The following is a 21,401-nucleotide window of genomic DNA, read 5'->3' as shown; positions in this document are numbered from 1 at the left end:
GCAAGGCTCGGGACTTGTTCTGCGATGTCTATACGCTGGAAACTAAAAACGCTGATTCAAAGGCTGAATCCGTCGTGGAGAATCTGCAAAACGCTAGGTGTTCTGCTGATCCAAAAACGCTAGGGCTGATCTGTTGTTTCTGCCAATGCTAGGGCTTATCTGGTGTCCTGCTGCAAAAATGCTAGGTGATCTGCTGAGTGCTGCTATCGCCAGGTTGATCTGCCAGTTGCAAAACGTTGGGCTGATCTGCACTTGAGAAAAACGCTGGTTCTATTGCCTGAAAACGCTAGGTTCACTGCCCGGGGGGGTCTTGCTGAGAAGGTGCCTGTTGAACACTTGGTTCCTACCGCCTCTTCTATCAAAGAATGCTAGAGCTAGCTTTTCTTCTATATATTCATAGCCAATTTGCCCTACTCACTTTCCCAACAAAAGTCGCTTAATAATAATAAGTGAAAAATGGATAAAATAGGGAAAATAGGTCTGTGCACTGTAAAATGCTCTTGATGGGTTCTAACTGTAATCTGATGATCATGCTGTGTGCAACCAGAGGATATGCTTCTACAAGTGTCTAGACATGCACGGTCTGCGAACAGACTCACAAAAGTGCCAGAACGCTTCCTAAGCTAGGCTGATTGAACTGAACTGAACCCTAGTTATGCAGTAGCTTGTCCACGTACACATAGGGTTAGATGTGCACGTGACATCCCCTCCTTTTCAAAGTGAGGTACTGGTACCGAACTGTATGGCGTCGAGAGCGATCGCCAACAGCGTCTGGAATCCTAGAAAGGACTCTTCGCCAGCCCACTGTGACGCGTGGGGATGCGATACTTGAACTTCATAAAGGTCTGCAACCCTTGCTTCTTTGGGCCGCACCGAAAGCGACAGTCATATGTGGCTCCTTCAATGCTTCAACTTCGTCTATAGTCATGCGTCTACCTTCTTCAAGAATCTTCGAGGATGAAAATTCATGAAACCACTTCCAACATAAAAACATGAACATACCCATTCCATGTAAAGTGACTGGAAAAATTTATAGTCTTCTTTAAAGACTATGCATGCAATGTAGATGAACAAAGAGACGGAGTGCCAAACTGTTCATCAAACACACGCAAACAATGGATTCAAAACTTGTCTTTCTGATCTAAATCTATCAACTGTGGCAAATCACACTAGAAATGCCGATGCTTGATGCTCAATCCTTCTTGTGCTCTTTCGGATATTGTGTCATGCCAAGGAAGAGACCTGCAATGTGAATTCGTTGGGTGCAAACATTTCATCTTTTCATGAGTAATCCGCATACATCCGTGCTCATTTGTGAGTGAATCGTGTTCATCGTACAATATGGCATGCCTATGAAAAGGGATCACATAAAGACGATGATTAAAATACAGGAAACCATCACGAATGAAACACTCGAGCAATGCGTACTGACTAATCATGCGCACACATAATACTTCCGGTGGGAGTTCTTGGGACCTCGACTCGAGAGCCAAGATTAGTTCTTCGTGATCGATCGAATCTGCAATGAGATTAGCTTCACTAGACAAAGTATCAACTAAACCATCATCCTTGTGAACAATCACATCTTTATCAGGCAAATCATTATGCTCATGAATAATCACATCTTGATCATGCAAATCATGTGTGTCGTGCTTTGAAGAAGACAAGACTGATAGAGTCTCCTTCTCCTGATTCTCTTCAATCTGCACCTGCAAATTAGAAAATAGTGGGACCAACTCTTGCATGTGGTGGTCTATCTGCGCTTCACGCTCTAACCGTCTTTCTTCGGCCGCCAAGCGTGCTTGTTCGCGCTCACGCTCTAAGGCTGCCATGCTTTCTTCGGCCGCCAAGCGCACTCGCTCGCGCTCACGCTCTATGGCTGCCATTCTGTCTTCGTGCCATGCTTCGTGTTGTCTTTTGTGTCGTGTCATCATGTCCATCATTGTCTTGATCAAAGCCTCTATAGGAGTTGGTGCGTAGATGGGGAAGGGAGAGAGTCGGAAAAACCTCCTGGTGGGGAAAATTCTTCTTCGCCATTTCCATGCGAAGTATCCATTCCGCTTCGGGTGATGACCATACACTGATGTCGTGAGTTCTTGAGTTCACGAGGAACTTGGGTTCTTGTGGTTCTTGGGTTCTTAAGGGTCTTGAGTTCTTGAAGTTCTTGAGATTCTTCTTTAGCTTGCAATCTGTGTTAGAGAAGGCTCTGCTCTTACCCGAGCTCTTCTCTTTCCTGCAGGCGCACCCCTTGGCGGCCTTGCGCTCACACCAAGGTTGCTTTTTCCCACCTCACGTCAATTGGCCGGCCGCTAAGTGCACGGTCCGCTCTCAGTGAGTGAAAAGAGGCACAAGAAGAAGCTGGACAAGCCCTTCTTTCTTGGGTTTCCTGTCACTCTTCAAAAACACGATTAGGAATCGACACGCCCAAGTGGACTTGGGTTACGTGCGACCGCAACAAGCAAAAAAACTATAGTGGTTCTTTCCTTGAGTGATACAGAACACTGCCAAAGCTTTGATACCAATGTAAGGTGCAGCGGAAGTGAATGTTGAACTTTGCTCAAGATGAGTGCTCCGAACTGTGCTCAAGGGTTTCTTTACTTACGGAAGGGAGAGCCTTTTGTTCCTTTAGTGAGAGAGTGCAAATAATCACAAAGTGGCAAACACTGTGAATGAAGGTGCTGAGATTGAGAGATAGAGAGAAGAAAACGACACCAGAATATTGTCAAACCCTCCTCCAAAGGCCCCACTCTCTATGGCGAGAGCGATCTACTATTGATTACACAAATCTCGACAATGCAATGGACTTGCCGACGATGTCGGACGATGAGAACGAGACGAGATGGGCTAAAATCTGAAAACGCTACGGGTTGAAATTTGCAAATCTTGTATCTCCTGAATTCTGACTCTATGTCGGTGACGACGGCGATGATGAGGATGAGACGAGGAGCACTGAAAACGCAGATGCTGAAATCTGCCAATAGCGGGCTGGATCTGCAAACTTTGGCTGATCTAACCGTGCGACGAGGATCTGCTGCGGGAAGGTGAGATTTACAAGGTTCGGGACTTGTTCTGCGGTGTCTATACGCTGGAAACTGAAAACGATGATGCAAAGGCTAAATCCGTCCCGGGGAATCTGCAGAACGCTAGGTGTTCTGGGCTGATCTGTTGTTTCTACTTACGCTAGGGCTGATCTGGGGTCCTACTGCAAAAATGCTAGGCGATCTGCTGAGTGTTGTTGTCGCCAGGTTGATCTGCAAGTTGCAAAACGCTGGGCTGATGTGCACCTTATAAAAACACTGGTTCTATTGGCTCAAAACGCTAGGTTGACTGCGGGGGGGGTTCTTACTGAGAAGGTGCCTGTTGAACACTTGGTTCCTTCTGCCTCTTCTACCAGAGAATGCTAGCGCTAGCTTTTCTTATATATATTCATAGCCAATTTGCCCTACCCACTTTCCCAACAATAATAAGTGAAAAATGGCTAAAATAGGAAAAATAGGTTTGTGCACTGTAAAAATGCTCCTGATGGGTTTTGACTGTAATCTAAAGATCATGCTGTGTGCTACCAAAGGATATGCATCCACTATAAGTGTCTGGACATGCACGGTCTGCGAACAGACTCACAAAAGTGCCAGAACACTTTTTAAGCTAGGCTAACTGAACTGAACTGAACCCTAGTCATGAAGTAGCTTGTCCACGTACACATAGGGTTAGATGTCCACGTGACAACACGTCAATGTCCACGAAGTTTAATCAGCCAGCCTAGAGGAGTTTATAACGAGTAATTGGACCTATAAGGGGCCATGAGAGCTAGCACTTTTTATCAGATTGTCTAGTGCTAGCGTGAGAAGCACATCAACTTTGACGTTTTGCTTCAGATCATCCACACCAGCGTTTTGAAGCCAAATCAGCAAGCATTTTTCATCATCAGCCCTAGCGCCTGCAGTTCGCAGCAGACCAGCCAACGTTTGCAGATTTCAGCCCATCTCCCTCGCCAAACCGGCTCGGATTTGTCCTCGCGGGTCTTCCCGTTGCGGTCCGGTACTTCGGAAGTCCATTGAACCTCTCCTCAGCCCTTCCCTCGCCGTCATCGAGTGCTCCCATTGTTGTCCGTCATCGAGATCTGCGTTTTCAGCCCTTCATTCCTCTCACATCACGAGAGCAATTCAGCCCCAAATCTTAACCTTGGTGGCCATCTACAATCCCAAAGAGAATCCAAATATGCATCAAATCAGCCCCGGAGGTGCCTCGTCTTGAGGAGTTACCGTGGCGACATTCACCATTCAAGGCAGTAGAGTCTACACTTGAGGTATTACATGCATGTACATTCCATTTATGCAATCTAAAGCAAATACCACATCGCCAACCGTGTAGGGGCCCTTGAGAGGATTGGTTGGGACCCCATCGGGTGTCATTCTCCTCTTCTCTCTCTTTTTCTCTCCCATTCCCACTCTTAAGGGAAAAGTACAAGGAACCACCATTCAAGCTAAAAGGAATCACTAACGCAAGGAAAAGAAGTAAAGGATTTGTGGAAGTGTAAAACCTAGATCTTCACCATTTCAATTGCACCTGACAGGTTGCTAGTTTCTTCGCCCTAACGCTGAGTTGATCCCATAACTCCTTAGTCAATTTCTACTTTTTGGTTGATGGTTCTAATGTGCCCGCTACGTCTTTTTCCAGATCTTTCTTGGTGCCTTGTGTAACCATTGACATCTGCTCTGTTTGGGTTTCCAGAAAGAGACTTGTTGGACACTCCACACGAGAAATCAATAGGAACATACAAACAGAAACTCCAAAATCATTGAACGTAGAGAGAGAGAGAGAGAGAGAGAAGATTTTGCATGTTTGGAACCATGGCTTATGGTGCATATCAAGTTTGAAAACAAGGAGTCCCTTGCTCGGGAGAATGACCTATTGTATGTACCATGGCTGATGATGTAAAGAGAAAGATCATCCTTCACGATAGTTGGATCTACCTCAAAGGAACGGGTTGTAATGTATATGAGGATCGCACTCTTATGCAATAAAATGCACGTCGCAAAGCATATGAGGAAAGAAGCAAGAAGGTTAAGGTGTCATCTCAAGAGAAAAGTCACTTTGATCTATGAGACCAGCTCACGCTTGCGAATAAGCTTTTGGAATTGTAACGGGTATCCATGGAATACGGGAATTGGCATTGATAAGCTTACCAATGACTCCGATGTGATACTTCTTGTCGAAACATGGGAGCATGATGCGCAACAAATTCTTAGATTTGACAAATACAATGTGCATTCTCTGATGTGGGCCAGAAATGCAAAGCAACGTAGAGGCCAAGGAGGCGTAGCATGTATGATCAAAAAGGGTTTGAAAGATGTTTCCATTGTCAAACAAGATAAGTATAAACGCTACTTATGGCTGAAAATCAACCCACCAAATGGTCAACTCATGTTTGTGGCTAGTGGCTACATTTCTCACTATGACTCCAACTTTTATGCTCGCTTCGATATGGATAGAGATGAGCCCTTTGTTGAACTAGAGGAAGACATTGCTCATTACAAGGACCAGGGTGAAGTCATTGTCTTTGGAGACATGAATGCTCGCACAAATACGTTATAACACGACACACAACAAATCGACATGCCGCATGTTCCAAGAAGAATGGAGGACTCATACATGTATAGTCGAAGTTCTAATGATGCAAAAGAACTGGATCACTATGAAAAATCACTTCTACATATGTGCAATAGTACCAGAATGATCATTGCAAATGGTGTATCTTTATGGCAAGGCACCAATGACTTTACATATGAAAGCACGATGGTGATAGTGTGATTTACTATATGTTGTTTTTGGAAGCCACTCTAGAATGCATACAAAGCTTTACACTTGGTGAATGGAATCTGGAATCGGATCATAGGATGTTATGTATTTGACCTCAGGTGTGGTAAAAGACTCGAGCATGTAGCCTCCAATCATGATGTGAATCATTCGTACCTACGTCTAGACTTTAAACGAGCACTTATATGTGCTAATATGGTGGACCAAATGTTAAGCATGACAAAGCGTCAAGAGAGCCCAACATTAGAATGCAAGTCGAAAGTTTTCAAAGAAATAATTTGCTCTTGTGTGAAGGAATGCTTTTCGGTGAAACACACGTCTTGCAAAAGGTCTAGAAAAGGGTAGCACCAAGAAGAAATGGTTTGACATGGAATGTAGTCAAGCCCGAAAACACTTGCTAAGTTTGGATGTAAGCAAAGACAAGGAAGTTTATTTTCGAACGTTCACACACATACAAAGCACTTGTCCAAAAAAAGAGGAGAAGGTGGAAAGCACATGCATGTGGCAAGTTTTGGCAAAATCTAAAAGGCAAGCGTATCGAGAGCTTTGGTGACTTGACTCTTGAGGATATGTATACGCATTGCAAGAACCTCTATAAGCAACCCAATGTTGATAAGATGGAGTGTTGTAGCTCCCTTCCGTTTATCCCTCCCTTCTTTACCATCAAAGATGTATGCCACGCGCTTGAGAAACTTGCTACTCGCAAGGCAGGCGACCTTCAAGGTAAGGCTGAAATGATTAAATGGATAAGGAAGAAAACACGGTATTGGATATGCGATATGTTTAAACTTGCACTTTAGCATGGCATGCCTCACGATTGAAGTACAAATTGGATTAAACCTTTGCACAAAGGAGGAGACAATGTGAACAACTATCGCACTATAATGGTTGGTTCTTTGATGGCAAAGCGAGTTGGATGTATCATGGAGATGAAGATAAGTGAATGGGATGATCGTGAATGGATCCAAAACCAAGGTTATGCTTGTAAAGACCCTCAATGACAAAAATCCATGCATTGTATACAACAATGAGCAACTTATAGTGGTAGATAGCTTCAAGTACCTTGGCCTTGAGGTTCCATCCAATCATAAATGGAAGGATTGCGCAATGTGTTGCTTGGAAGCCAGAAAGAGGACTTATTATGCATTTGAGAAAATGTGCAATGCTGAGAGATCAAGTGTTGGGCTCTTAAAAAGTACCTCTTTGACACGTCGGTGACACTGGTGCTTCTTTATGGAGTGGAGGTGTGGGGTGGTAACATTGGAAAGTCTACTTGGAAAGAGTTTGAGTATGTCCAAAAGCGTTTTCTCACCAACTTTCTCTAAGTCAAGACACAAACACCCTACAGGCTCTTACTTCTTGAGTCCAGATGGCTTCCCATTGAGGTCTTGGGCATGCAAAGGGTTGTGGAGTACATGCTTAAGACACAACGTAGCCATTTGTATCGACTTCCTAGAATCGCATATAAAGCAAGTCAAAAGGTCCAAAAGACATGCAAGAGCAAAATACTAAGTTCGAGGTGCATGCTTGACATTAAGAAATGGTTTGGAACATGGGATGCATGTCACTTGGTCAAGGATGCATGGATCGACTCCCAAGTTAATGAGGCCTTCTTACAACGCCAATGTATTACGACTTGGGAGAAATCTGGAGGTTCTCGCTTCAGCCATTACACCACACATGTTGCCCCAAACTACAAATCTCTCTTCTTCTCCGAACGAGGTAACCGAACCCATCTCTACATCCTTGAGCCCGTCCCGTTAAGTGCGATCCGGACCATTGCCTCCATTCGTTTTAGCTCCCAATCTCTACGCTGTGAGACAAGACGTTGGGGTACTGCCAAGGAGTCTCATCGACTTTGCACCTTATGCCCTCGTCAAGTGCGAAAGAGTGAGTACCACACACTATTTGAGTGCTCAGCTTTTGACCTCATTAGGACCTCTTTTCCCCATATATTCAGCCATGAGCTCTCCCTACATACGTTCCTCTCCAAACCACGCAGTGGACTCTCTATTGGGACGCTTATTTCAGCCATTTTTGAGCATCGAGAGTCACTTATGACCTCCACTCACACCACGTGACATGTTCATTTGGTCCCATAGGTCATATTTGATCTCCGAGGACGATAATAGAACTCTCTCTCTCTCTCTCTCTCTCTCTCTCTCTCTCTCTCTCTCTCTCTCTCTCTCTGTGTGTGTGTGTGTGTGTGTGTGTGTGTGTGCATGTGCGCAGACAGACACACAAACACCACCTCGTAGGCTCGTCTTGGAGATATACCCCCCATCCAATCTCTGCTAACACAACTGCCCTACAAAAGTTTTATCATAAACCTACACATTGATGCATGCATTGTCAAGTTGTAAGCCTTCTCAGAAGTGACGCTAGTCCTAGAACAGTCTCATACTGTTCTTACCAATGACCGGCAGACATTGATTTTTAAAGTTTGAAAACACATCATAACTCGTTGAAAGTGGAAAACTGGCACGCATGATCTCAACTACTCACACATACTCCCACCCGGCATGGTAGGGTTACAGCTTCACATATTATGGTGCACTCCCGTACATTGACCTCTCTTTGTTATGATCACAGTGTGTTGTCCAAAATCTAAAGTACAGAGAAAGGAAACTTAAGGTGGCTTAAATAGTCCTTGCAGAACATTATGTCACCCATCAACATGTCAAAAGTTTAATTTATTGTTTACTGATGATGATGCATAAGACACACGGATTATTCCAAAGCTAACCTAGTAAAGAATCTAGGGCGCTCTCCTCTAGCTGCTAACAGTTTGCAGTCCTTGAAACTCGTTCCATTGTCTCTATTGTAACCCAATTGATGATAGTTGGTGGAGGCGATCCAATGCATAGCCCGCAAACCTGGAGAATGAAGAATATCAATCACTACCTAGACACACAAATACCACATGCTATAAATATAAAGGTTGCAAGAAAAACAATTCTTTTTCACGCAAGTAAGCGCCATATGCAACAGATGCACAACATTTTGTCAGAATTTGACAGGTCCTGGCAAGCAAAGCAGTAGACTTTTATGTCTAGGCAGGGCTTGACATACCGAATACATGATTCACTTCCTTGCTTCTATGCAAAAAAGAGAATAGTTCTACATGAACTTCCATTTCTTTTATACTCCACAAACTACGAGCCAGATGTATGAATATCCAAATTTAGATCATCAAAATAAATTTTCAGCCCACAGAAGTAGAAGGGGGAAAGAAAGCCCAACACCTTACTTCCAGCAAGCCACCATTGAGACCCTGCTAAGGTTTCTGCTCCACTATGTGTTCTTACAAGATGACAATTCATGCACATCAGAGGAATCACTCTGAACCACATGGCCAACAATCCCTGAAAAACCGTTGGTAGCATCAAGGCTCCAAGCTGGAAACTAGACTTTATGTAGCTCTTTAAAACTAAATGTTGCTCTTATGAAAATCCTAAATATCTTCATGTATCTGAGTATATATACCAAGAGGACTGCAGAATAAACACATAGTAGTCATCCACAAACAGTGTTCAATAGGCTCCATCACGGATAGTATTCACTAAATAATACTACAATCCACTGGAGTCAAATTCCTAAATATCTTCATGTATCCGTGGGCCTGTTCTTCCACAAAGCTGATAGTTGGCATGGTACAAACATCCTCTTATGCAAATCCCCTAGACTAGATTTAAAAGACAATATCTGCACACTCATACCACCTGGTTTTCAGAAAACCATGAAAGTATTTACCAAAAAAAATTATTATCCTCGTAAAAAAGCTCCTGCACACAATACCTTTCTTGGTTGAGAAGAATTTAAGAATCCACTTTCTGCTCTCACAATGTTTCATAATAATCCTATACCAAATTCATGTCGCTAGCTCCCCAATGATGTAAACAGTCAGAAGACAATGACGAGCATTGAGCTACGGTGGAGCACGAGAGAGAGAGAGAGAGAGAGAGAGAGAGAGTATGCGGTAGTCTTCACACTGGGATGCTCTTCTGACTATGCTGGTTCTTGGTTTACAGCTGCTCGCACCTTTGCCCCAGGGCAGCTTCTACGACCACTACCGCATGATGAGGATGTGCTTCCATTGGCTCTTGTTCCAAGGCTTCACCCAGGGATCGAGAGAGCTCGGCATTGATCCTTAGTCTTGTAGCCATTGACACACTTCCTCTACGCCTCTTGAGGTTTTGGACTCGTCATTGGTTGACACATGGATTTACATATTGTCACTTGGAATGTCAATGGTTTGCATCTCACTAGCATCAGTGGTCCCAGACAAAAATTTACTTCGTAGAGATTTGCGTTCTCATGTAGATCGAGATGTGGATATACTCCATGTGCAGGAGCACAAGTTATGTATAGACGATTATCCTAAATGTGGGAAGTTCTCATGTAGTTTGGGAAACTGCCATTGGACAATGGTATTCTCATATAGTTTGGGAAACTGCCATTGGACAGTGGTATTTTAGGAGTGGTGTATGCATTTCTGTGGGACCTCGTTGGTGCCAATGTGTACATGACCATGGTACCTAAGTGCATGGTAGAGCGATGTAAATTACTCTAAAGATTGATGATACCTTAGTTGGTGTGATCTGCATCTATGCCCCCACTTCAGCTCATGAGAGAACCGAGTTTTGGCAACAGATTGTAAATGTATTGCCTATTGTGGATTTGTGGGTTATTGGTGGTGATTTCAACAGCGTGTGGACCATTGAGGACTGGCGAGCCATCAGCCTCCATCCTTACCATATGTAGCACCCTGTGAGAGAGATGCTTGGGACAAATTCCTTTCAGCGATATCTGGTATAGATTCCTGGCGTACTACATCTGTGGCTCGCACTCCACAAACATTGCCGTTTTTGTGGGGCTTTAAAAGGCAATCCGATTGTCTGCTTGAGCGACTAGATAGACTTTATGTGGGCCCTTAGGCAGCATCTCATGGTGGGACAATTACGATTTGGTTTGGCACAGTGCTTTCTGATCATGCCCTAGTTTCTTTGCATTTGAGATTTGAAACCTCTTCTATACCTAGACGAGGATCTGTATACGGGACTTGGTGCTGCATGATGCTTCGTTGTCTCAGTTGATTCAGGATGTTTGGACACACATTGGTTCAGGCGATCCCGCGTCCCATTTGGTTACATGCATCACTGCATCTTACATGGCTTGCAGACGAACAGCTGCAGAGAGGCGACGAGGATTCTCTTCCATTGGTCGATTCTCAAAACATTGAAGGAGATGTTGCACTAAATAAGAGTATGAGCAATCTCCATCTCTGCTACTTTCCAATGCTCTTTAACCGAAGACAAAGAATTCACACGAGAGAGCTAAGTGGTTTGCTTAGGGACATGAATATCACAGTCATCATCCTCCACCATGATGCAAGCCCTCTACATGTTACGAGAAGACCGCGACTCAAGTGGTGTGAAGATGCTCTGAACTCCCAAAGAAGAGTATCATGGAGGGTATCCTGCGTGTGTTGCGTTCCTTTTGATTTTTCAGTTGTTTCCATCGCACGAAGATTCTCTGCAATAAGCTGATCTCTGATATTTTGTGGCACTTTCTTGCACCCTTTACAGTTGTTTGTCGTTCCAATACCAGTCAAGTGCTTGATGAGACTGGCAATGGTATTGGTTAGTGAGAATTGCAGTATTTGCAAGACCATTCACGTGTGCCGAAATTGTCACAAACTGCTGACTTGTCAAGTCACTGATGAACTCAGCCACACTCCACATCCCGATCGAGGGGTCTAAACCCTAAGTGAAGAAGCAGAAGCAGCAAAAGAAGATTTACCCACTTGCAAAGTCTTGCCGAGTGTCTTATTTCAACAGAAGAGTTCCCGCCAATTTAAAGGACCCAGTCCAATAGGGCCTAGGGGACCTAAAGGCAATAAAATAAAGCAAAACCACACACAATGTAGCAAACTTGGACACCTCAAGTCAAGATTTTGACGCGACATAGCAAAGATTCACTTCAAAACACTTCACAAATTTAACACTAAAATTCCGCTTTTTGCGCTGAAACCCAAAGGGGACATCAATGACCTTAGTCGATCGAGGTAATCTGTTGACAAAGGAGCGGAGTGACTCCCCTCTTGTGCAAAACCGCTACACCAGATTCAAGCTTGTTAAGTTCGGGGTTCAATCGGAGTAGACTATGCTAAACCGAATGCTTCAAGGTAAAGGTCCAAAATCTGAGGAGTATTTGCTAGGTCCTCCTCCTCCATCCACTTCACATCTAATGCCAAATAGTTCTTGAATTTAACCAAGAAACGCCGAATCACTTTACCTTTCAGCTTTCTTTCCTTGTGTGCCAAAATTTGTGCAGGAACGAGTATATCCTCGCTCTCTTCCACTTCGGGTTGCTCATCAGGCTCCTCATCAACGGGCACATCACCTTTAAAAGGTTTCAAGAGACTCACATGGAATGCATTGTGAATCTTCCAAGTATCGAGCAACTTGAGTCGAAAGGAGACAACATTTATCTTTTCTTTAATCTAGAAACGGCCATAATACCTCATGCTAAGCTTTGGAAAAAGCGGCTCCTTTCCCTTTCGTTTCCTTAGACGTGCCTTCTCAAAACGTAAGAGCACCCAATCGTCTTTCTTTGATTTCAAATCTCATCGATGTTGATTTGCTGCCTATTATGTCGTTCTTGAGATTTCTCTAAAGCCTGTTGAACCTTGGCAAGAGTAGTGTCCAAGTCCCTCGTGTACTGGTCGGCTTCAAAAATCTTGTTTTTAGTGCTAAGAAAGGGTGGAACCTTCGGAGCACCTTTAACTATCTCAAAGAGGGGAAGTGTTTTGGTTGTGAGGAGCCAGGGCACATCTCCACAAAGTGCCCCAAAAAGGCACAACAAGGACAAACTTAAGACAGGCCAGAGAGTTCTAGAGCATCAGAGGACCATGGCAGAAAAGGCAAGATGAAAGCAGAAGTGGTACCATATTGCATGGGAACCGACCCAAGTCAGATAGAATGAAAGTACAAAACTTTGTCGAGCTTGGGGCAAAGTGAAAGATCAGGAGGCCCTCATTTTCTTTATGGGGGAGCGAAAGACTACTTCTTCTCACTTGAATTGGCGGCTTGACTTGGAATTACGCTCGACAGGCCGAGGCCGCAGGCGGAGGCAATTCTAGCGGCACTCGGACGGGATGTTGCCATTACACCGATCATTGGCAAACTTCGTTTGCATTGTCAAGTGTATTTAGGGCACAAGGACTTTTTCATCATGCCTTTGGAAGGGTGTGACATCCTCCTAGGAATCCCTTGGTACCACAAGAACAACGCTGTGGTTGACTATCGTGCTAAGAAAGTGACTTTGACAAATGAAGGGCAAGGAGATTGTATTTAATGAAATTCATTTCCTTTACTCGATTTTCTTGAGAGAACTGAATGATGATTGAAGGTCCAATATGTTTGACCTTGAAAAAGAACCACAAGATTTTCTACAATAGGGGCTAACTGTTTCTCTGAAGGCGTACGAAGCGAGTTGCCTCCTTTACGTCGTGAAGATCACATGATTGAATCCTGGTAGTACACCACCAAACCGGCCACCTTACAGAGTTAGCCAAGGCCAAAATAAAGAAATAATGAACCAGAACAGATTTCCACATTACGAGGATTGATGATATACTCGAACTTCAGAATTCTACTTGCCGAATTGATTTGAAAAGTGATTATCATCAGATCTGTATTGCTCCTGGAGATGTCTACAAGACAGCTTTCAGGACCACGTTTTTTATTTGCAAAGAGTCACGATCATTTGTGGGTTTTTTAGACACTGAGGAAGCATAAATTGCTTATAAATGTGAAAAAGAGCGAGTTTTTCTTGCCTAAGATACATTTCTTGGGACACATCGTCTCAGCAAAAAGGGTACAGATGGTTCGGCCAAAAGTGACAATCTCCGCGATTGACCTGAAGTTAGAAGCTTTTTGAGCTTGTGTTCTTACTACCGGTAGCTCATTCGGAAGTTTTCAGAGATAGCTTCGCCTTTGCACTTTTTGACTCAAAACGAAGTCCCTTTCTCGTGGGGAGCGACAGAGGTGACTGCCTTTCAGACACTTTAGGAAAAACTGACTACTGGACCAGTATTGGCTTTGTCAGACTTGCATAAGCCATTTAAAGCCTATTTTGATGCTTTTGATCGTAGTCTGGGAGGTCTTAATGCAAGAAGGCCATGTAATTGCTTATGAAAATAGATTGTTTTCAAGACCTGAATTGACAACACAGATTTATGAGAAAGAGCTATTGGCAGTGATCCATGCTCTTACTCAGTGGCGACATTACCTACTCGGAGCCGATTTCACGGTCTCTACTGATCATCGGAGTTTACGCTACTTCTTGTCACAGAAGTAGCTTTTGGAAAAGCAAACGCGGTGAGCTAACATCTTGTCACATTTTCACTGCTAGATTGTCCATGTTCAGGGACAGAAAAACTTAGTAACAAATGCATTGTCTCGGAAGCCCCTAGTCTTGGCTATTTCCACGATTCATCATAGAAGCTTCGAGGATATGGTTGATCAGTACACCACCAATCCGGATTTTTCCGATGTGTTTACTCGGATACATAATGGGGAGATACTGTCAAGGTATTCCATATGGGATGGCTACTTGATGAAGAAAACAATGTTGTGTGTTACACAGCCGTTGAGGGAAAAGGTTCTGACTGAGTGCCATTGTCTTACCTTTTACGCATCACCGCAGCATGGACACCACCTTGAGAGGTATGGAGCGTTATTTCTTTTGGCTGAGACTCAAGAAGGATGTGGACGACTTTGTTCGCAATTGTTCGGTATGCCAAAAGGTCAAGTTTGACAGGCATAAGGCACAGGGATTACTACAACCTTTACCCATTCCCACCCGCCCCTGGGAAAGTATTGCAATGGATTTCATATTTTATCTCGCGAAGACACAGAGTAGGCACGATGGCATTTGGATTGTCATTGACAAATTTAGTAAGCAAGCTCATTTCTTTCCAATGAAGAAAACAATCAACGGGACATTTAGCGAGACTGTTCATTGTACAGATATTTTGATTACATGGCATGCTTGAGATAATAGTCTCCGACAGAGATCCCCGGTTCACGAGTTTGTTTTGGAGGGCTATTTGGGAGAACATTGGCACACGCTTGCAGTTCTCGTCATCATTCCACCCGCAGACAGATGGGAAATCTAAGATTGCAAATTCAGTTGTTCTGGATTTATTGAAGTCTTACATCTCTGATCAGAAGGTGCTGGCTCACTGTACGGATTTCCGAAATTTGCACTGACATGTTCATGTGGCAGACAGTACGGATTTCCGCGTTTTGCGCTAACAGGTGCTAACGTGGTAGCCTGTACAGAATTCCTCTCTTTGCGCTGGCTGATTTTACTTGCAGGTTTTGAGCCAGATGCTTTTGAGGGATTATTGTTATTAAGTTTGAAGCTTTTGGGGCTCTGCTTTTAGCACCCCTTGTAATGTTTATAAGTGACACAAGGGGGCTCACTTCTCAGAGCATCTCGACGCAAAGTCTGAGAGTGAGCACCTACGGGCAATTGTACTTTGCTCAAAGATTAATATATAAAAATTACCGAAAGGGGGGCCAGTCTTTGGGGCCTATCTCTCTTGGCACGGAACTATGCCGAGCTGTGTCGACTGTTAAGTTTGTGAAGTGTTTTGAAGTGAATCTCTGTTGTGGCGCGACAGAATCTTGACTTGGGGTGTCCAAGCCGGTTACAGTGGTATCAGAGCACAGAAAAATTCTTCTTCTACAGAGAATCCGATCCTTTTTGCAGCACACGCAGGCTTTTGTGAAAGAATCTTCGTGTCCCGGCCCCGGACTTATTAGCCAGGTCACCTGTCCATACAGTGGTCACATCAGTAGTCAGCGGGCACTCATGCCACGTCATCATTTTGTGACACACTCACAATCTCTTGCGTAGCGAGCTGATGATGTGGAAACTATACAAACAGATTTCCCCAATTCACGTTGGCTTTGTTGACGTGGCACATGTACGGATTTTCGTAAAACGCACTGGCAACATTGGATGCTTTTGGGGCCATATGATTTTGAGTTTGAAGCTTTTCATGTAAACTGCTTTTCACAGGCCAAGGGCCTTTAAATATGTGCACAAGGCTCAATCTCTGACACTCTTCTGGGTGAAGCTGCAGAGCATGAGTATCGACATTGTACCAAGTTCAAGCAATATAAGCAAATACTAAAAGAGGCACCAAGGTTTGGGACCAGTACTCTTTGTGGTGAAACACCGCCACTCCTCGTCTCGTGTGTCTCTCTCTTTCACTTCAGTTGTTATTCGAAGTGCTAAAAGTCGGTTCAGTCTGTTCTTTTCTGTTGGCACGTGGTGCCCGTCTCCCGTGACATTGGTACCAGAGCTTCAAGCGTGTGCTTTTTCTGAAAGCATACGGATCCTAAAAAAGAGCAAACAGAGCAAGAATCTTTGTGCAGGGAATTTTATTAAAGAACCTGCGTGCCCAGACCCTGGACTTACTGGGCGCGCTCTCGTCTTCATCACTCTCTTATCGGGCATAAGCCATAAAGATCACTTGCAAAGAAGGATCAACGATTTTTCAAGCTGTTGTTTTTCTCAAAGGCAGTGCCATGAAGTGGTGGATGTTCATATCATAGCTACCAAACCGCACACTCCAAGGACTTGGCAAGCTTTCAAGAAAATTTCTGCCCGAAGTTACATGCCTTCAAACATCTTTCTCCGGATTGCAACTTCTGGCAGAGTGGGGTATCCTAAACGGGTTGCCACGAAAAGCCCAACAAATTTAAACTTGAAAATTTGCGACATTTCTCAACAGGTGTCTCTTCTCGAGCTGATAACCTTGGAGGTCCGATGTGATTGGTATATCTTGGGGCTACCATCACGGCCACAAGAACATTGTCTTTTGAGGCTTGCTTCGACTATTCAAGCGCTTTTGGACCATGTTGCAATCGGCTACGACCTTATGAAAGAATTCTAATCCTAATCTTGATAGTAGGTACAGGTTTCAGGATGGAAAGCCAGTCGGCTTTTCGAGCTCAACCAATGTCGAGATTGCTTTTTAAGTTTGAGTTCTATTTGAGAACTTGTTTGGTGATCCTATTTGGAATTTGTTTGAAATGAATAGTATCTGGTTTGAACCTGTCTTGGTGCTGATATGAATTGTTTTGACTCTGGTTTTAATATCGGATTCAATGATTGGTGATTTTACTCTCGGGTGGAGAAGTGAGAAATGTTGTATTGGTATTGTCTGAACCTCGGAATGAAGCAAACGGGATGTCTGGGGAGTGTTTCGTTGTATGCTTGAACCTCCAAACGACGCAGGCTGCGGTCAGGGAGACGTTTGGTTGTAAAAGGCCTCTATATCTCTCGACCCGGACCTTTTTAGGTTATGTGGGAGGAGTGATGAGAGAGTTGTTGAATAGCTCATGGCCCGGACCGAGATAGTTATTTGCGGGGTAGTGTTCATCAGCGGCGGCTTTATGTTTTTGAAACTGTCTTGGTGCTTATTTGAATTGTTTTGACTCTGGTTTTAATACTGGATTCAATGATTGGTGATTTTACTCTCGGGTGGAGAAGTGAGATATTGTCTGAACCTCGGAAAGCAAACGGGATGTCTGGGGAGTGTTTCATTGTATGCTTGAAGCTCCAAATGATGCAGCTGCAGTCAGGGGGGCGTTTGGTTGTAAAAGGCCTCTATATCTCCCCGCCCAGACCTTTTTAGGCTATGTGCGAGGAGTGATGAGAGAGTTGTTGAATAGCTCATGGCCCGGACCGGGATGGTTATTTGCGGGGGTAGTGTTCATCAGCGGCGGTTTTATGTTTCTATGTAAGGTGCAACAGAGGTGAATGTTGATATTGCTCAAGATGAGTGCTCCGAACTACGCTCAAGGGTCCCTTTTACTTATGGAAGGGAGAGCCTTCCGTTTTTTTTAAGAGAATGCAATGATCACAAACAAAGTGAATGCTACTGTGAATAAAGATGTTGAGACTGAGAGAAAGAGAGAGAGAAGAATACGACACCAAACGGTTCTCAAACCCTCCTCCAAGGGCCCCTCTCTCTATGGCGAGAGGTCTATGCTATAGATTGCACAAATCTGGTACAATGGTCTAGATGCAATTGACTTGCCGACGATGCGACAACAATGATGACGACGAGGACGGGCCGACAAACTGAAAACGCTAGGGCTGAAATGCTGAAATGCTGAAATCTGCAAACCACTGACTTCTTGCTGAATACTAACACTGTGTCAACGAGGATGGCGATGAAGACGACTCGACAACGGTGGGCTGAAAATGCAGATGCTGAAATCTGAAAACAACGGGCTGCAACTGTAAACGCTGGCTGACTCGACGATACGACGAGGATCTACTGCGGGTAGGTGAGATCTGCGAGGCTAGGGTCTAGATTTGCAAAGGCTAAGTGCTGAAAACTGAAAACGCTAATGGTCTTGGCTGATCTGGCGTCGGGAATCTACAAAACACTAGGCTTGATCAGTAACTGAAAACACCAGGCTGATATTTTTTTGTTTTGTTTTCAAAGTCGGGTAGGGCACGCCTGGCCGCTCCCCTCATACACCAAAAAAGTATACAAGAAGAACGACCAAGACTATGCACCCAAAAACCGAAGGCAGACGCTTTTGTCACTAGTTTCCTCTGGACTACGAGAGGCCAGAATTATCACCAAGCTGATCTGCTACTGGAGAAAACGCTAGGGAGGTTCTGTTGTAGAAAACGTTGATGAATGGAATCCAAAACGATGGCTGCCTCTGTTGTCTGAAAACGCTAGAGAGTCTTCTGTCAGTCTTGCTGAGAAGTCGCACTGCAAGTCGTGTGAGCTTCTTCTGCTGCTTCTTCTGCTAGAAATGGGCGCCCCTTGTCTGCTTATATAGCTGCTAAAAGTTGGGTCGAGGTTCTTGAGGTTCTTAAGGGTCTTGAGGTTCTTGGGTTCTTGAGGTTCTTCTTTCACTTGCAATCTGTGGTCGAGAAGGATCTTCTCTTCATCCGAGTTCTACTCCTTTCCGCGGGCGCACCCCTTGGTGGCCTTGCGCTCACACCAAGGTTGCTATTTCCCACCTCACGTCGATTGGCCGGCCGCTAAGTGCACGGTCCGCTCTCAATGAGTGAAAAGAGACACAAGGGGAGGCTGGACAAGCCCTTCTTTCTTGGGATTCCTGTCACTCTTCAAAAACACGATTAGGAATCGACACGCCCAAGTGAACTTTGGTTCATGCGACCTCAACAAGCAAAAAAAAAAATTATATGGTTCTTGTGGTTCTTTCTTTGAGTGATACAGAACACTGCAAAAGCTCTGATACCAATGTTAGGGGCAGCGGAATGAATGTTTGAACTTTGCTCAAGATGAGTGCTCCGAACTGTGCTCAAGGTTCCTTTTGTTCTTATGGAAGGTAGAGCCCTTCCGTTCTTAATGAGAGAGTGCTATGATCACAAACAAAGTGAATGGACACTATGCGTGCAAGTGTATGAGACTGAGAGATAGAGAGAGAAGACAGATACGACACCAGAGACGTAAAACCCTCCTCCGAAGGCCCCACTCTCGTCGGCCAGAGTGGTCTACTTATGATTGCACAATCTGGTACAAATGGAATGCATGAGACTGATGCAAGTCTAGGCTATGTCGACGATGACGACGGTGATGACGAGACCGACCTAAGGGCTGAAATCTGCAATCTTTCTACTGCTGTCCAAAAACGCTATGGGCTGAAATCTGCTGCTAGTCCAAAAACGCTGATTTGGGGGGCTGTTTCTACGGATCTTTGTCGCTGAAAATCTGCAAGTTTAGGGCTGAAAACTGAGGTTCATTAAGACTGAAAACTGAGGTTCATTAAGGCTGAAAACTGAGGTTCTTACCGGGCTGAATCTGCTACTCTTTGAGGGTTGGAAACTGCAGGTACTTCATGGCTGAAAAACGTTGCAGGCTGTGGCTGAAAACTGTCAAAACGCTAGGTATGTTGAGCTTTGCAAAAATGCTAGCTGTAAGAATCTGTGGCGATGGTGTCATGAGGCAAAAACACCAGCTATGATGTTTTCCAAAAACGCTAGGGGGTGCTGCTTCGTTGGCGAGGATGCTGATGCAAAAACGCTATGCACTGGGGTCTTCCATCGCGGTGATCTGCTGATGAGAAAACGCTAGGGTGATTCTTCTTGCTTGGTGGGGGAAACCGCCAAGGTCTTGTTGAGAAGTTGCCTGTTGAGCTTGGCTTCTGTTGCCTCTTCTACCAAATAGTGCTAGCTCTAGTTTGCTTATATACAAACTTAGCAAAATTGCCCTACCTACTTTCCAACAAAAGTCACTTAAAAATAATAAGTGAAAAATGTCAAAAATAGGTAAAATAGGCTAAATGCACTAGCCGATTCTGATGGGAATGCTTATGATCAGGCTGTGTGCAACCAGAGGATATGCATCTATACTAAGTGACTGGGCATGCACGGTCTACGAATGGACTCACAAAAGTGCCAGATCACTTCTAAATCTAGACTGACTGGACTGACCCTGATCATGTTGTAGCTTGTCCACGGACACATAGGGTTGGATGTGTCACTTGACATGAGGTAGCTTGTCCACATGCACATGAGGTTAGATGTGCACGTGACATCGATGATCTCGGGTTCTTCTTCGAAAATATCCTTTGGAGGTGTACCTTGAAACACTTTCAACCAAGAAACATGGAAAACGTTGTGCATTGACCATGAGTTAGGCAATTGTTCATAGAAACCTCATTGATCTTTTTAATGACAAGAAATGGACCATACATTCTGAAAGACAATTTAGGACACTTCTTTCCGACTTGCTTAAGACGTTTTTCTCCATTGCAGAGCAGCCCCAGCGTTTTGCATTGCAGACCAACCCGGCGACAGCAAGACATCGCAGAAGCCTAGCATTTTTGCAGAAGACTTCAAATCAGCCTAACGTTTTTGGTTTGCAGATCAACCTCAGCGTTTTTGCAGATCTTCACGACGGAATCAGCCCATAGATCAGCGTTTTCAGTTTTCAGCAGTTAGAACCCGCAGAAGAAGTCCCGAACCTCGCAGATCTCACCTTCCCGCAGCAAATCCTCGCCGCACGGTCAGATCCCGCGAAGTTTGCAGATTCAGCCCAGAAAACGCAGATTTCAGCATCTGCGTTTTCAGCGCGTCGTCGTCGCATCATCGTCATCGACATCGTCATCGACATAGAGTCAAATTCAGCAGATAAAGATTTGCAGATTTCAGCCCTTAGCATTTTCAGATTTCAGCCCGTCTTGTCATCGTCCTCATCGTCGTCGACATCGTTGGCGGCAAGTCCAAGCATTCTAGAGATTTGTGCAATCAATAGTAGACCACTCTCGCCATAGAGAGTGGGGCCTTCGGAGGAGGGTTTGATAACATTCGGGTGTCGTATTCTTCTCTCTCTATCTCTCAGTCTCAGCACCTTCATTCACAGTGTTCACCACTTTCTTTGTGTCCATTGCACTCTCTCACTAAAGGAACGAAAGGCTCTCCCTTCCGTAAATAAAAGGAACCTTGAGCACAGTTCGGAGCACTTATCTTGAGCAAAGTTCAACATTCATTCCACTGCACCTTACATT

The 21,401-nt window shown here is 44.4% G+C and overlaps 1 protein-coding gene across 3 annotated transcripts in view; it reads right to left on the bottom strand.

Annotated features, from left to right (window-relative positions):
• LOC147434938 (RHOMBOID-like protein 12, mitochondrial) overlaps positions 1 to 21,401 on the bottom strand; it is a 193,280-nt gene that overhangs the window by 164,092 nt on the left and 7,787 nt on the right. For all 3 annotated transcript variants that reach the window (XM_086491312.1, XM_086491315.1, XM_086491313.1), the window contains exon 2: positions 8,564 to 8,693. In XM_086491312.1, coding sequence (XP_086347438.1) covers positions 8,564 to 8,693 — 130 coding nt within the window. The remainder of the gene's footprint in view (positions 1 to 8,563; positions 8,694 to 21,401) is intronic.

The sequence above is a fragment of the Adiantum capillus-veneris genome, chromosome 19 (assembly GCF_014529385.1).
Source record: "Adiantum capillus-veneris isolate H3 chromosome 19, ASM1452938v2, whole genome shotgun sequence".
NCBI classification, from domain to species: Eukaryota; Viridiplantae; Streptophyta; class Polypodiopsida; order Polypodiales; family Pteridaceae; genus Adiantum; species Adiantum capillus-veneris.
Note: the sequence above shows the minus strand (reverse complement) of the source record. Positions and strands in the feature narration are given on the sequence as shown.